Genomic DNA, 16,751 nt, shown 5'->3' with positions numbered 1-16,751 from the left:
GGACTTTTAGTTGCATATGGTTCTGGAACAGAATAAGAGGCAAGATCAAGTAGTATTCAAATGACCCAATATATCCATGATTTGTAAAAATTAATGTATTTCCCATATGTTTAGGTAGCTGCCTTTTTATTCAGTCTTCTCTCCCGTTGTAGCTACTGAATGAACTGAGTGTGGTGGAAGCTGAACTGCTCCTGAAATCTTCCAGCCTGGCAGGAAGCTACACAACGGGCCTGTGCGTCTGCATCGTGGCTGTTCTCCGGCGGTACCACAGCTGTCTGATCCTGAACCCTGATCAGACAGCCCAGGTGTTTGAAGGGTTGGTATATAAAATATCATTATTGTTTTCCAGGTCACAGAATATTTACCTTATGAATTATTATGGTACTTTTAACAGGAAAAATAGTACCAGTGTTTCTTTCAATAAAAAGATATAACAAAAAGAGTACTTTTGCCAGAAAACACTTACCAGAGAAACATTTATCAAAACAGCATATAAGCATGGAAAAGTGTGTCCCTTCATAAAGTATGGTTCCTTCCTGCCTGTTTGCCTTCCTTTCCTCCTCTTAGCCCCGCACGTATTAGCCAGACATCCAGAGCATGCTCTCATTTACACGATCCAGCATCATGGCTTGTGTGAATGGTGAATATGTGACAGCTTCTTTGTTCATGGAATTGCAGTTGGTATTTGGAGAATCCAACACCATATAAGCTTTGCTCATGTTGTCTTCTTAGAAATAACCTCTTCAATCTCCTTTTTTTTATGAATTAAATGTATCTTTTGACAAGAGTTAATCTAGAACAAATGACTTTCTTGATTCTTAGTCTTCCTTTGGTTTGTGTGAAATGCGGGCTAAGGTTTTCTCCACTACCAGTAGTTGTGTTGGGCTAAGTAATTAGTATACCCATTAGACGCTAAGGTGACAGATTCCAAAGAAGTACAATGAGCTGTGAAAGAACCTTATTCTTATTAGCTCATTTCATCCACTGCAGACTCCTTTTTTCCTGTATTTTATATTAAAAAGAAAAGACAACCTTCTTTACTTTTTCTTACATTTTCCTCTTGGACACAAAGGAAACATGGGGTTCTTTGGTTCCATAGCAATTTTTGCCATAAACTAGCACATGCAATCAATTTATACCATATTCTACAGGGGCATCCGTTTGACAGCAGCTTTTGGGAGGAGAAGGAACTACTACTACATTAATTATACAGTTTACATTATTAAGTAAAATCTGAAACATCCCAGATATTTTCCGGTGTGAGGAATAAACATCTTACAGTTCAGGAAATACAGAACTATTTCATAGCTGTCAACTACCCTGTGAGGTTGAACAATTAGGACTGTTTTACAAGATGAGAAACTGAGACTCAGGCCTGTTAAGTTAAGTGTTTGGTGAAGCGATGTACCCACCACCACATAACTAATAAATCTCCTGGATTGCTGAAAGTCTTTCTAACTGGAAGCTCATTCACACTGTTTGATTTATACCATACTTCTTAAAACTGTGTGGGAAATCCATCAATTGGTCATGAAATGAGCATAATGGGTTTTGGCAAGTATTTTTGTTTTTTTTCTTTTGAATTTATTTCAGTATTATTTATTTTGACATTTTAAATTAATGTTCTATTAAGTATTCATAAAATCATTTGATATTAATTTTCTTATATTTTTTGTTTTATCATATATAATAAGGCTAAGTATTTTCCCCTAAACTATTATTCTGTTCTTTTTTTTTTTTTTCACTTACATGACTGCATATACTGGATCTCAAAGTAAAATGTTGTTTTCACCTCTAGCAAGTGAAAATAATTGAGGCCACACTGACTGCTATATAGTGGATGCCTTGCAAACTCAAATGTTGGTTTACTTTAATCACAAAATAATTCTTGGCTTCAGTTAATAATTCTGAATAATTCTTGGCTTCAGTTAATAATTCTGGAAATTTTTTTGTTTATCTAGTTAATAACTTGTTGAATTATTTACTTTTCTTCTTAATTGTGGGACACTTTTGCTGTAATCAACAACTTTTATCAGCTACCTGGTGGCTCCCTCTGCTGATATCAGTTCACAGAGTTGGGATGCTATACGGACATTTCTTTAGGTGGTTTCCTGGACTCCATCTCTGGTATTTGTGATTCCAGAGTCCTTCTCAGCCTTGATGTTCTAGGCTCCCTCCAACTTCCTCGTGTTCCCTAAATAGGGGAGAGAGCTCTGAATTGTGAGTCTGGAGACCTAAGCTTTCCTCTTAGATCTGTGAACTAGCTCTTTGCCTGTGGGCAAGTTACTTCACCTTGCTGAGCCTCGGAGTCCTCTGTAAATGAGGGAGGTGAATCAGATGATTTCAAAAGCCCTTTTCAGTTTTAATAATCTGAGTCATCTGTGGCACTATTGTGGTAGTACTGAACCCTGTAACAGAATACAGGATGGTTCTGGAATTAGACACACAAATAGGTGGATGGCCTACTAGTGTTTACTTCCTTCTGGATTCCATACAAGGTATTGGATGAACTTTTGTGTCACATGAACTATGACCAAAGACACCATCATTCTGATCTGAGGGAAAGGGCACAAATAGAAAGAATTAAATTTTTATCTAAGATGAACTACAATGAATTTACTTCTAGTTTGAATTAATTAAGTTCATGCCAGAAGCAGCCCATGATCTTGAAAATGGTTACCCCAGATTTACTGATTTGGAGAATTACTCCTTTACAAAGGAGTAGACTCTGGGATCTTTGCGAACTCCCTGAATTTGTGAATCTTTTTGATGAAGAGAGATTCTCTGTTATGTCTTTCCTCTTGTGGGCTAGCCTTAGCAACTCAAATGGTGGATTCCTTCACACATACTTTCTGTATGGGGGAATTTATTTCATTTCTTGTTAATGGCATTTCTGAAATTTTTTTTAATACCTAGTATTTAAATATCATAATAGAGAGCTGATATTTTATTCAACCATTTACTGTTGCTATAATGATTAGTGTCAACAACCTGATACCTTTTTCTTACCCAAGTAATACATACTCTAAATGGTTCAAACGATAACATACATATTAACAAAATATGTGTCTCATTTTTTTCTTATATTTTTCTCCTCAGGTTGTGTGGTGTGGTAAAGCATGTTGTGAACCCCTCAGAATGTTCTTCCCCTGAAAGATGCATCTTAGCCTACCTCTACGATCTCTATGTGTCATGTAGTCACCTCAGAAGTAAATTTGGAGACCTCTTCAGGTGGGTAAAAGAAAATGAAAAGAATAAGACTAGACTTATGCCTACATTTGTTAGTGGCCCAACCAATACTGTCATCCTTTTTAATAATGAAAGCTAATCATAATTATCTGCCAGAATTCATATTGAATTATCTTTCCTTGTAGCTATAACCTATTATAGATCACTACACATATTTAGCTATAATTGCAATTTTGAGGCAAATTTGTGAGGAGATTTTCTATATTTTTACTTGGTATTACCTCACTTAGACCAGTCTCCCTGATGTTTGCCTACTTCCTTTCTTACTGCCTTCACTTCTCCTCTTCCTTGACCATCCTATTTCAAATAGCATCATTGACTCTCTGTCATTCCCCGAATCTTAGCACTTTCTACTCCCACAGGTACACTGGTGCTGAGAAACACATATTTAATGTTATTTTGGGGAAATTTAGATTAGATCTTATAGGTAGGGAGACAAGATGGTAGTAGTTAGTGAAATAAATGTGGAATCTAGAAGGAGGTAAGGAAAGAACAGTCAAATTTGGTTTTCTTTGTTCTCTCATACCTTCCATCCAGTTTGTCCATAAAATTTATACAGCCTATGAATTCTGCCTTCTAGGCAAAGCTAGAATCTGGCCACTCTTCACTGCCTTGTTACTACCACCATGGGTCATGCCTTAGTTGGACCATTTCAGTTTAAGAGTTCTTCTAACTGCTTTCTTGGCTTGTTCTCTTGACCCTTGAGCATATTCTCAACATACCTACTGAAGTCATCCTTTTAAAACAAGAATAATGTGGAAATTTTCCAGAGGCTTCTCATCTACTCAGAATAAAATCTGAAGTCCGTACCTAGCTGTCAGGTCTTCTCTTCTATCTCTTTCCCTCTGTTGACTCCATCCTAAACACATGGATCTCCTTACGGGTCTTCAGACACTGTAAGCCCACTCCTATCTGGGGGCTTTTATGCTATGGTTACCTCTCTTACAACACTTTTCCCCACTTACTTGTGTGCTCATACCCATAGTACCTTCATGGCTGTACCTCCCTGGTCACCCTATTTTAAATAGCACCCCAATCCCCTGCCATTTTCTGAATCAACACTTGCTTCCCCTGGTACATTATATATTTATTTATGGCCTGGCTCCTTCCTAGAATGTAAGCTTTTATTTTCTTCACTGCTATATTCCAGTACCTTAAAGAGTGTCTGCAAAATACTCTAAATCAATAAAAGATAGAAATATATATATCAAAAAAGTCATGATATTTTTACTGATAGGGAAAAGTGTGAAAGTATGTCATCATCAAATGAGCTAGGTTTCAAAATAATCCCTTGCAGAACATCTGAGCAGGTCTTAGGGAACATCTTTCCACGGAGATGATGTAATTATAATGATACCCTGTATTCTTCTGTTTATGTTCTTCAGTGTCATGTACAGTTTTCAGAGAACTTTCTTGAACATGATTTGGTTCTTAAAACAGCCCTGTTTCCCAAGAAAGCCCCCTAGCCCATTTGACCCCTGATGTTCCTGAAGTTTAGTACAAGTACATGAAATAAATGAACTCAGTAATGTACACTGGATGTGAAGATGTAGGAGACCACCAGAGAACTGAGGGGTTCCTTAGGATCTGTCCAGGGGCACATCGCGGGAAGGGACACTGTCATGTTTCGTCTATTAAGAAAATGGAAGAAAATTGCAGCTCTGCCAGGAAACCCTAAGTCAGGCAGTATTTGTAGTCTGGGATTAAGAAAAATGGTCAAACAAAAGCATGATCTCCAGAGAGATTTTTATTAGTGTGCTAATAAAACAGTTTTAATAAGTGGACCTGAAACACCACCTATTAGGTTACATAAGAGGAACGTTTTTGGGAGATAAGCACTGGTCACGTCTGCCCTTGACTGAGCGGTGACTGTGTGCCCAGCACTGTGCTGGGGGTTTTCCATCAGCACCTGCAATCCTCCAAACAACCCAGGGAGTAGAAATGACTTTTCCTATCAACAAATGATTGTTCCTCATGATAAATTAACATGTGATGAAACCTAGATTTGATCAGAATCATTTTTGGCCTCACAGTGTGTTACTTTCTTTTCTGTACCAGGGTTTTCTGATACAGGCAACTTCAGAAGGAAAATGTCTGAGTTGTTTCCTTAATTTCCATATGTGGGCAATAGAGACTAGTAAGAATTAGTGAATGACCTAGATGGAAGCTCTTTATTAAAACACAGAAGCTCTTCCAGAAACAGTGTAAGAAATGAAACAGGAAGCTCAGGAATGAAGAGTAAGGAGCCTTCACCATGAGCCACAGAATACGCAAAAATCATGCAATCCAGGCTGGAGGCAGCAGAGAGAAGTCACTGTACTGAACAAAAGTGGAGGCTGAGTCCTTTAAGTTAAGAAAGAAAAGCAGAATTTCTTTGATTTGTAAAGACAGAGTTGAACGGATTGGTAGGATTAAGTAGAGAAGAGATAATGCTTTACTGTTCCCAGAAGTCAGTTTCATTAAAATGACACAGGTATTAGAAAGTGGAGGGAATAAGCGAAGAGTAAAATTTGCTTTTGTTTCATTTTTAGGGGACAGAGAAAGAAATTAAGAACTATTGCTAAATGAGAATGAAAGAAAAGTTGAGTAGACAGTGTGGCAAGAGTTAAGACAGGAGAAAGGGAGATGTTCAAAAGCACTGGGGACTATATAACATTCATAATTTTGAGCAAGTCATACTCCAGATTTCAAATATGTATCTTTTCAGTAACCACTGACAAGTTTTTACATACATTGTATGCAAGAAAGATAGTATAGAAGACTGTAATTACTGCCATTAGTGGGTGACTTTATTTAGTCTTCTCCGTTAGATTGGTAATGTTCCCAAGCATTATTTGGCCCTTCTTTAGTTTACCTGGGATAACTTCTTAAGCATTCAAGTTCAGTACACCTACTGTGAGGCCCAGGAATCTTCATTTTTAACAAACACCCCAGAAATGATTGTGAAAGAGGAGATCTGAAGCCATATTTTGGTAGACATTTAACTGAACAATCTCTGTTTCTTAAAGCAGATGCCTAAGTCAATAGTTTAGAATAAAGAGTTAATGTGCCTTTTCATTTTTGAGGAAATCATTCCTGGCTACAGTTTATGTAGATGCAAAAGATCAGGGGTTAAAAAAAAAAAGCAAAGTGTTGCCTTAATCACAAGTAAAATTGCCAAACAAAACTTAATGTGAAAGAAAAAGACTTTCTGCTGTGTTAAAAGCCTTATTGAACAGAGAAAGCCAGTATTCCTTCAGGGATTTGCTCTCCACACCAAATGAGCCAGAGTAGCTAAATGTATGTGAACTTGAGCTTTGAAATCAGATCATTCTTTAGCCTCATCGGCAGAGCAGGACTGGAAGAGATTCATTTGTTCTATTCCCTTTACTTCAATATTCTTTATCTTACTTAGATGTAACTCACTGAAACACGAACTGTTTTCATATGATAAACCACTTTTCAAATTTTCTTACTACAACTGAGAAACGCAAAATAAGTTTTTAAGAATGACATAATACCTTCACTCTCATAGAATTTGTACATTGTATATCCTCCTATGAGATTGTAAGCTCCCTAAAGGGAGCCTCTCTTTTGCACAGCTGTACCACAGTGACCAGAGCAGCCTTAGCACTGAACCTCCACTGCACACATTGTACCTAGCAGAGCAGTTTTCCAAGATGAATAATTAGGACTAAAACACCGATTTTTTCCTTATGTATAACCTAATCCATTTTTATTCTTGAGTAATAACATTTCCTAACTACTCTTCAGACAGTTGTTGAAAGCCGTAGTAAGTGCTTTTGTTTTTAGAGCATGTAAAATGTAGATGAAAATAATTAAGACTAGTAACCAAATTTTGCTATTGTTCTGTTCTTCCCCCATTCAGCAACTATTTATTGAGCCACTTTGCTCAGTGATGATTATCAAGATGGAATCAAAAACTTAAAATGTGAACTTCTCTGAGAATACACTACAATTGCTTCCATTTAATCTGTCCTTCAGTGAAACAACTTTCTGATTATTGTAGTTGTGTTTTGTCTTGTAATTCTTCTCCTTGTAACCTCAGTAGTGCCTGTTCAAAAGTTAAGCAAACCATATATAACAACGTGATGCCTGCAAATTCTAACTTGCGATGGGATCCAGACTTCATGATGGATTTTATTGAGAATCCTTCAGCCCGTAGCATCAACTACTCAATGCTGGGGAAGATCCTAAATGACAATGCAGCCAATCGGTATAGCTTCGTCTGCAATACTCTCATGAATGTATGTATGGGCCACCAGGATGCCGGCAGGTAGGCTGGGTTACCCCGGAATTCACAACACAGAGTTGTTGCCTCGGAGCTACTTTGAAATTAACATCATTAGTAATTGCCTAGGCTGACAGTGGCATATTGTCTCCATTTTTTGTTCCCCCTCATATTCTTCAATTCTGAATTTACCTCTGCTTTATACTATGATTTCCTTAACATGATAGATGTTGCTGTCTTACTGCTTTGGCATGAGATGCTTTGTATATAATCTATAAGTCATCTGTCCATTTACAGAGACATGTATAATGAAAATACAAATAAAGAATACCTGTGTTTTGAAAACAGTGTATTTAGGCCTACGTAAATTACATGGTGTCTTAACATTTTTTGATGCCCTTAAAAAATGTAAATTTAAAGTCAGGTTTGTTCACAGAACTCAAAATATGTTAATTGACATCTGTTCTGATTATTTGTTGCTCAGTAGCATTAAATATTAGAAAACATTTGAAGCCATTTATCTTTGTTCTTTTCCAAGTTCTATTAGGCCATTTAATAAGTGGTTCTTTATTATATCCTTGAATCTAACAAATGAGTGACTTGTTCAATGATGTGAAATGTCCGTTCATTAAGCATATCACATGTGAGTATTTCTCTTGTTTCACTTTCTGCCCTGTTTTTCTTCTTTCTAGGATTAATGACATAGCCAATTTCTCCTCTGAGCTGACAGCTTGCTGCACCGTTCTCAGTTCAGAATGGCTGGGAGTTCTGAAGGCTCTTTGTTGTTCTTCAAATCACGTGTGGGGGTTTAATGATGTACTTTGCACTGTAGATGTAAGTTTTCTTTTTCATTTGAAAACTTTATCATGCAGTTAAAATGCTCATAATTTTTTTTAATTGACTCAACCCTTAACTGAAATATAAAATATTTTTTTCCTTCCCTTTTCAAAAGCTGTTAACCATAGTGTGGTTGCCAGGGATTAAATAAATGAAAAAAAAAAGAAAATTGAAATAAAATAGATGGCTTAGTCTACAACCAAGATGTGAAGAATTCCCATATTTGTTAGCTGAGGTTTCATATATATGGTCTACACAGCTGTTTGTAGTTTCTACTTAGAGCCTTGGGTTCCTCATGGCACAGAATATAACTTAAATAAAAGCAGTTTACATTCTGAAAAGAGACACCTTGTTTTTTTTTAAGATCAAAAGTGCACTCTAAGGAAATAGGTCTTGTTTATGTTGCAAAAGAATGTCCTGGCCCAGATTCACTGGGGTGTCTGGTCCCATTGATTGTGTCTGGAAGGTGCTGAAGAGGTACCCATTATCTATCCCCAATCCCCTCGAATATCGTGTTACATCCATAATGTGTGAATTTCTTATAACTCCTTGATTTTTCATCTATTTCTGCATTTCACTTCTCCAGGTAATCCATGTTTTATTTTACTCTTGAAGAACTGAACACTTAAAAAGTGTTTCTCAGTTGAGGGCTTACTTTCCAGTTGTGGTATCTCAGGACAGGGTAGGCAATCCTACTCCATTCTGTGGGTACCTAAGATCTTATACGTATAAAACACATCTGTGGCCTGCTTTTCCAAGCAGAAAAGATCCACATTTTTATTTTTTTTATTTAGGAGTCAGAAATTTTCAGAATTGTTTTTAAAGGTAATTTAATTATATTACAGAATCATTATTAGTTATCCCTGAAAGAAAATTCAAATCATTAATAAGGCTTGTTTTTCAGTTAAGGGAAACTTCTTGTTGTCCCTTGCTTCCTAATGGTCTTACCTTTAAGTGACAGATTATACTGCATTCTGCTAAAGCATTTTCTTTTGCCACATCTTTTAGGAATTTCCTGATTTTGCTTTTTTTTCTTTTGTTTTTCAATTACATATGATCAAGGTCAAATTCAGTATTTTCTTACAGTACTGGGATGTGGGTAAACCTCATTCTTTGTCTTAATAATTGGAAATAGTCCTGGACGATAATAACTATAAGTTCTCATTTCATTTTATTGGTTCATTTTGGGATTTGAGATCTTACTGATATTGCCTGCATTTTCTTAGATATTACTTAGGTATTAATCTTAGATATTATTTAGGGTGTTAGGTATTAAAACATGTCAATATTTTTCTTGAAGGTGAGTGACCTTTCATTCCATGATTCATTAGCTACTTTCATTGCTATTCTGATAGCACGACAGTGTTTTTCCCTGGAGGACGTCGTGCAGCACGTCGCACTTCCCTCTCTCCTAGCCGCAGGTGAGGCAGCACCCAGGAAGGGCATCTCTTACATGCCCGTTGTCCTGGTGGGATGGTTACTAACTTACGAAATGCAGTGAGAGTCATGTTTAAGGGTACATGCGTTGGGCAGTGGTGTGGCATCAAGGTAAAGAGGATGGAGTCATAAATGTTCTATACAACATACTACAGATCCCTGTGGAAGAGGTTAGAAACTATTTTATTTATACCTGTTTTTAAGGAAGTACTCGGGTTTCTCAGAGAAGCATAGCCAGTGCCTTACTTTTTTGCCGTAAAGAGCATTTATTTAAAGTATTCAAGAAAATGTAGCTTATGAGAAAACCTGAAGACATGTTCTTGAATATGTAAGGAAACTTGCCTTTATAGTGACTCTGTGGCATCTTATTACACTGATGGACAGTGACTTCAGTGGGGTATAGGGGGGAGTTGATAATATGGGTGAATGTAGTAACCACATTGTTTTTCATGTGAAATCTTCATAAGAGTGTATATCAATGATACCTTAATAAAAAAAAAAGAAAAAGAAAACTTGTGTTTAAAATCCCTCTTTCCTAGCTTGTGGTGATGCAGATGCTGAGCCTGGGGCAAGAATGACTTGCCGACTCCTGCTTCATCTCTTCCGAGCTCCTCAGGCCTGCCTATTACCTCAAGCTACCGGTGAGCTGACAGCTAACAAACCTCTGATTGCATTTTCATGTGGAGCTTTAGGTTCTAATGTGACCAAGTAGGCTGTCCCTTCTGTAATTCACGTCCTGATTTTGGGGGGCTTGCTGCAGAGGTGATGAAGGAGCACAATGATGTCATTGAAAGGGCTGTCAGCACTTTCCTTTATGTTAATCAGGATATATTGAGAAACTCAAATCAAGAGTTAATAAGCAATAAAAATACTTTTGCCCTTAGGCTAAGCCATGCTGGTGGGCAGCATTATCCTCTAACATAACCATTTACTCACCACATCCTAGCAGCTTAGGGTAATGGTGATTCATTTTTGGTTTTACTGAGGTAAAAGGAATAAGGTAAGAATTTAGGGGCCTTAGTGAAGTCTATTCCCAAAGATCATTTTCATATAGGGGTGTGTGTGGGATGTGTGTATGTGTGTGTGAAAATCAGTATAAGTAGATGAAAGTCCTACTATGATTTTTATGACACGTATAAAGAGCAAAGACACTCTTATAATAATTAAAAAGAAAAGGAGAAGTTATACTGGCAATGTTTCTTAGCAAATACATGCAGCATCAATTAAAGCCAACTAATGGCAGGTAAGCACCCACAGCCTAACAAAGGCCCTGCTGGCTGTAAATGGTTACAAAAGATTGTTAATGGTGGTGATAAGACTATTAAAGGCTTGTTGTTATTCTCATAGGCAAACCTTTCCCTGGAATCAGATCGTCTTGTGATAGACACCTTTTAGCTGCTGCTCACAACAGCATTGAAGTGGGAGCCGTGTTTGCTGTCTTAAAAGCAATTATGATGCTTGGTAAGACTATCCTGGCACTGAGCTCAGTTGAATACCAGAAACAGAGGCAGAATAATTTGTATTCAGGTTTAATTTTATTTAATAATATAAGAAACATGCTTTTTGTTTGTTCTTCTGGAAAAATTAGTTGGCTTTTTCCAAGTCCAAGTTCAGTTAGACTCTGAGGAGTCTGTATCTTACGTACAGTTCTGGGGGAATTTAAATATAATACTTTTTTGTGGCATGTTAACTAGAATATCTCATTCTGATGTGAAATAGATCCTTCGGCCCACAGGGTGGTTTTATCTTAATTTATTGGCATAAGTCAAACTTTGTGATGGACACAGATAGACACGGTGATCCAAAGGTTTAAACTTTTTTTATATTCTAGGAATAGAACACCAGAAAACCTGGGTTTTAATCTTAGTATTTTCTGTTTCTGTTGTAAGCCTGAACAAGTTTATAATCTTCATCCTTAGTTTTTTTAGGAATCAGATGATAATTGCAATGATTTTTGTATTATTGATAAATCAACATTAGCACGCACAGTTTTTTTTTCCATTTAATTCAAAATGTCCAAGCTTTCCTTCTCTTTATTGGTATATATATTCCTGGAATGGTAGTACTTTTCTGTTCATTTAGTGTGATACTCTTAGACACTTTTATTATATAAATCATTTAGGGTTTGAATGTACAGGGTATCTTGGGTTCACACTGCCTAATTCCAACTTTGGGTACCCACTTTTGGCTTTGACTAAACAAAATCTGTCTTTCGTGTTCTGGAAGAGTTCCCTTTGATTAGAATAGAAATTACTGAGTGGATAGGAATCATTTTAGATAGTCTTAAAGAACATGTTTGAGGATATACACTGTCCCTATTTACTCCTGTTTGAGAAGTGTTGTTTGGTGATAATGAAGAAGGGTAACAGTTTTTATAAAACAAACTATTCAAAGTTTGCCTAAAAAAAAATACACAAACATATATATACACACACACACATACATACACAAACACACATACAGTTTTTAATTTTTATAGTAGTTTAATTTGTGCAGAAATGGTTGTGTAATTCACCAGAAGTTGGAGAAAGCATGTGTGTGTATATGCACATTTATGTATTTGTAAATATATATATATATATATATATGTGCATGAAAGAGCCATGTGGAGGGCCACAGCCTCTCCCCTGATCTTAGGAGCTTGTTGTATCATACAGTCAACATTAAGTGCACATTTCAGCAAGTAAAATTTCCATGCTCTGATGATGTTTGGAAAGATTATGGCTGGTCAGTCTACTTAATAAATAAATGTAGGGGCATTGAAATCAAGGACTTCCTTTTTTTTCAATCTCTCTAATATCCATTAGTGAAACTAAATAAAAAGGTTTTCAATAAGCCAACACTGGAAGTGCGAAGGCATAAGTGATAGCATTGAATGGCAGAATCCAAGATGAATGTGATCTAGGTACTGGCCTCTTCATTTGCAGGACTGGTCTGATTCCATGTAAAATTTGCCAACCTCTTTAAATACCAAACAATCTTATTTTAAAATCCATGCATAGTCACCAGTTCATTTGTCTCTGATTGCCTCTCCATGACCTTTTTAACTGCACTCAGTTCTTGGTAGGTGGGGTTCATGAGGTCTGAGAAGCCAGGATCAGGCCAGTTGATTGTCAGCAGAGCCCTGGACCAGGCAGCCACCGAACACTCTTTTCTATTTGTTCTCATGTCTGTAGAAGGTTCTGGTACAGCCTCCTATACCTCCTCTGTTAATGCTAACATCTGAGCTGAATTAGGATCCCCTAGTCTGGGACTGGAAGAGGTGTTGGTTCCTTTGGTTTTGTTTTGCAAGTTTTAATCTATCTTCCTCAACATGTCCTGACCAGTATTCTGTCAGGTCCTGTCCATCAGGATCTATTTTGAGTTTGGGAGATAAGACTGTCTTTAGAATTTGGTTTCTAATTTCTGTAGTAGTTTAAGTGAAGGTGTGCAAATCATTCTTTATATCACAAAAGGCTGGAGAAAGCATGCTAAATTTTGGTACATAGAATTTAGTTTTTCAGCTCCTGAAGAGCTCTGTTGAATTAAATAAACTCCTGTGGGTGAAGTTGCTACTTTTTCTATGTGTGCTTTAATGAGAAGTGTAGGATAATATATAATAAGATATTGATGAGTTGAAATGTATTGCTAATTCCTCCCCTTTTATTAACAATTTTATAAGTAAATTATCACTAAGCCATTCTGTTTTTAAGCTTTTTTCAGCAGAGTCAAAATTTGTTCTTGATTGACCTATGGGGTTTTAAAAGATTTTTCACACTGATCTGGGCTTGGTTTTGCTCAGTGGGCAGTGAGGACCTCCTGTAAATTCATTTGTTGGTTCCAGGAAAATTTCTTAAGGCCTACAATCCTCGCGGGGAATGGGCAAAAGTTTGGAGGCTCTGCTGTCATTCGGCAATCCTTAGTACCACATTATGTTATTCTCTCACTTTTAAAATATGACAGTTGTTTGTCACAGCTAGAGAAGATTTCTTATTTCCAGCTATTTAGACATTCTGCTCAGTGTTTTCCTCAAAACTTTGTTAAGAGGGAAGTACTTTTCTTAGCTTAATTTTACTGAGTTTATTAAAGATTGATTAGGTGAGGTTTTCTAATTTGGATGTTTACAGAAGAAAGTGAAAGACATGGGTTATTCAATGAATGCCCTATTTTCCAGGGCTTCCTTAGTATGCATTGCCCTTTTCCATTCCCAGGGAAATAAATCTCTCTTGTCAAGAAGTTGATAGTAAGGTGGGCTAAGGCAAAACTTTTCTCTTGACCTATGGATAGAAAATAAGTCATTGTAAGAGAAGAAATGGAAAAGGGACATCTAGAAGGGTGAGTAACCCATTTTTTTCCTTGTTTGTGAATCAAATGAATTTGAATACATTCATGCTTGAAATATTGGTGAAATCAATGTGCTGTGATAATTAAGTGTGGCTTATAATGGCCTGCCAAGTTTGGTGGTAGCATTCTTAATTCTGTAAACGAAATAAGGAATGAGTCTTGAACTTGCTTTTTTTCCATGGCTGCTGAGACTTCTCTGGGTTCTCTCATTTATCCTCTTGATCATTTTCTCTCTCTTGCTGAACAACTGACTCTGCGACAGTGACCATTCACATATTTTGAATCCCTGAAGGTTTGCCTCATTTACTTCTCAAATATTTGACTCTATTTTGAACTTCTGTGATTTTGCTTTTGTGATTCTATTATTTAGGAGATGCCAAAATTGGCAATAACAATGTCAGCTCTTTAAAGAACGATGACTTCACCATGAGGGGTTTACGACGTGATGGGAATGCAGATGATATCTGGGCTGCCTCACAAAATTCAAAATCCTGTGGGAAAAGCATTTCCATAGAAACTGCCAATTTAAGAGAATACGCAAGATACGTCCTGAGGACTATCTGTCAGCAGGTATTTTTCAGATTTAATTTGCCTTTAACTTTGAATAACTGTTCTTTTGGAGGGAGATACTCGCTATTGTTGGAAACCTACACATGGGTGATCCTTTCCTTCCTTCTATCTTGAAATAATGCCAAATTCGCTTGAAAGTTGCAATATTAATTTAAAAACTCTCATATACCCTTTATATAGACTCACTAATTTTTTACATTTTGCTCCATTTGACTTATAATTGTTTCTGTATGTGATTGTGGATGCAAATGCTTTTTAATAATTTTTTGCTGAACTTTTTGAGAGTAGAATACATACATTATACTTCTTTAAAAGTTCAGTGTTTACTTATTAACATAAACCAAAATACAGTTAATCAAAAATAAGGACATTTAGCATTGGTAGAGTCATTTTTTCTCACCTATAGGCCACATTCCAGTTTTGTCAATTGTCCTAATAACGTTGGATTTGTCTGAAGTTTCCTGTAGTTATGAATTCCTGGCCAAGATACTATGGAAGTAGTGTGTTCTTCTCAGGTAATCCCATCTGAAGGCATGTAACGTCCATTTGCATTTCACTGATGCTGATAATTTTGACCAAGCCATCTCCTTTGTGTGGCTTGAAGATTTCTCTACTACCTAGTTCACATTTTTTCCCCTTACAATTAGTAAGTGGTCTTTGGGAAGATACTTCAAGAAATGCAAATATTCTCTTCCTCATCAAACCACATTATAATATAATTACCAGTTTGCATTCTACTCTAAGGAAAGCCTATCCTTATTTATTTTTCATTCATTTATTCATTTAATTAATTAGTGAATTAATTTATTTCCCATGTGGGTTATAACATACTGTCCTTAGTTATTTTCATGTTCAAATTATCCCACATTTGTCTAGTGGGAATCTTCCTGTGCTGGCTCTTGTGTTATTCTGACATGTCTACATTTTTTTTTCTTTTTAAGTATTTTCTTGTTTTCTAGAACATTTTTTACTTCCTGCCCCAGACCTGAAATTACTCACTACTTCAGGGAACTCTGGTTCAAGTTAGAGGAGATACTTAGAAACCAACATCTGGGCATTATTTGTGTTCAGTGCTATGGACAATATGCATTGATTGCTGTTAGCCTTTCAGCAGAGAGAGCTAGGAAAAGCATACATCCATGTACCTAAATGTGTGTGTGTACCATCATGACTTTATACTGATTATACAGATAACTCCAATTTCAGCCCAATTCCTCGGAGTTCTTCTTTGCATTCCCCCACTTCCCTATTAATGTTGACTTCTTCCACAGTAAGAACTCTGGCTCCCAGTAACATTAACCATTTACTCATTTGCTTAATTCTACAATACACCTGAAATAGTTTGACAATTGCTTCACCTATACTCTAGAAAAACAAACCCTGCTAAAAAGACTTGAAGATGTGTATGTAGTTCTTTTTTCCCCAGGGACTTACAGTATTGTGTTAAAAGTCATTTGGACTTTCTCTTTCAGTGTGGATATATTACACATTTTACATAGAATTGATTTCACTTAAATCTGTTTGCATTCAGCTTAGATTTGTCTTTCCCCCAGCTCTGTCTTTAGAGGAGCATGCTTCCAAAAGTCATCTACAGAAAAGGTGTTCTCAGAGGTGTATCCTCCCTCCGTTAGCCTTTCTACCGTGTCCTTCCCTGCCCTAGGCAATTAGTTTCATTCTTTTTCTGTTTATCTTTCCTTTTTTTTTTTACATTTCTCCTTTCTTATAAAAAAAAATCATGACATACCATATAAATTATTTCCCACCTTGCTGTAGACATAATATTGACAGTCATGCTTTTATTAAAATGTAACAGTGGTAAAAGTTTGCCTAATAGCCATATATTGAGAAGTGCTTATACATTGGTCTCCAGCATGAGTGCATGTTGGAATCACTGGGCTGGGGTGGGGGGATATTTTTGATGCCTAAAAGAAATTGCTGATACCTTTGCCCCAACACCTAGTATTACTTTAATTGTTTTATTGTGGGGCCTGAGCATAGGAATTAAATAAGCTCCTCAGGTAATTTTAGTGGAGAGCCAGCATTGATCCATTGTAGTAAAAAATAGGCTTCATCTGAGACAGGTCTGGGTTCAAACAGGGCTTTG

At 36.6% G+C, this 16,751-nt stretch overlaps 2 protein-coding genes across 15 annotated transcripts in view; one reads left to right on the top strand and one right to left on the bottom strand.

Annotated features, from left to right (window-relative positions):
* The window catches only part of MED12L (mediator complex subunit 12L), a 317,585-nt gene that overhangs the window by 250,614 nt on the left and 50,220 nt on the right, over nucleotides 1–16,751 (top strand). For 9 of the 10 annotated variants that reach the window (XR_005058495.2, XM_037008243.2, XM_037008239.2 and 6 more), the window contains 8 exons: nucleotides 153–316; nucleotides 3,100–3,231; nucleotides 7,298–7,525; nucleotides 8,173–8,314; nucleotides 9,618–9,738; nucleotides 10,294–10,395; nucleotides 11,102–11,215; nucleotides 14,448–14,647. Coding sequence is in view for 9 of the 10 variants with exons in the window: in XM_037008243.2 (XP_036864138.1) it covers nucleotides 153–316; nucleotides 3,100–3,231; nucleotides 7,298–7,525; nucleotides 8,173–8,314; nucleotides 9,618–9,738; nucleotides 10,294–10,395; nucleotides 11,102–11,215; nucleotides 14,448–14,647 (1,203 nt within the window). In the remaining variant the exon portion in view is untranslated. The remainder of the gene's footprint in view (nucleotides 1–152; nucleotides 317–3,099; nucleotides 3,232–7,297; nucleotides 7,526–8,172; nucleotides 8,315–9,617; nucleotides 9,739–10,293; nucleotides 10,396–11,101; nucleotides 11,216–14,447; nucleotides 14,648–16,751) is intronic. The other variant, XM_037008236.2, reaches the window with a different exon arrangement.
* The window catches only part of P2RY12 (purinergic receptor P2Y12), a 43,586-nt gene that overhangs the window by 17,629 nt on the left and 9,206 nt on the right, over nucleotides 1–16,751 (bottom strand). The gene's annotated exons all lie outside the window — the stretch shown is intronic.

Source organism: Manis javanica, chromosome 3 (assembly GCF_040802235.1).
Source record: "Manis javanica isolate MJ-LG chromosome 3, MJ_LKY, whole genome shotgun sequence".
Taxonomy (NCBI): domain Eukaryota; kingdom Metazoa; phylum Chordata; class Mammalia; order Pholidota; family Manidae; genus Manis; species Manis javanica.
The sequence above is the reverse complement of the archived record's forward strand: the minus strand, read 5'-3'. Positions and strand labels throughout refer to the sequence as shown.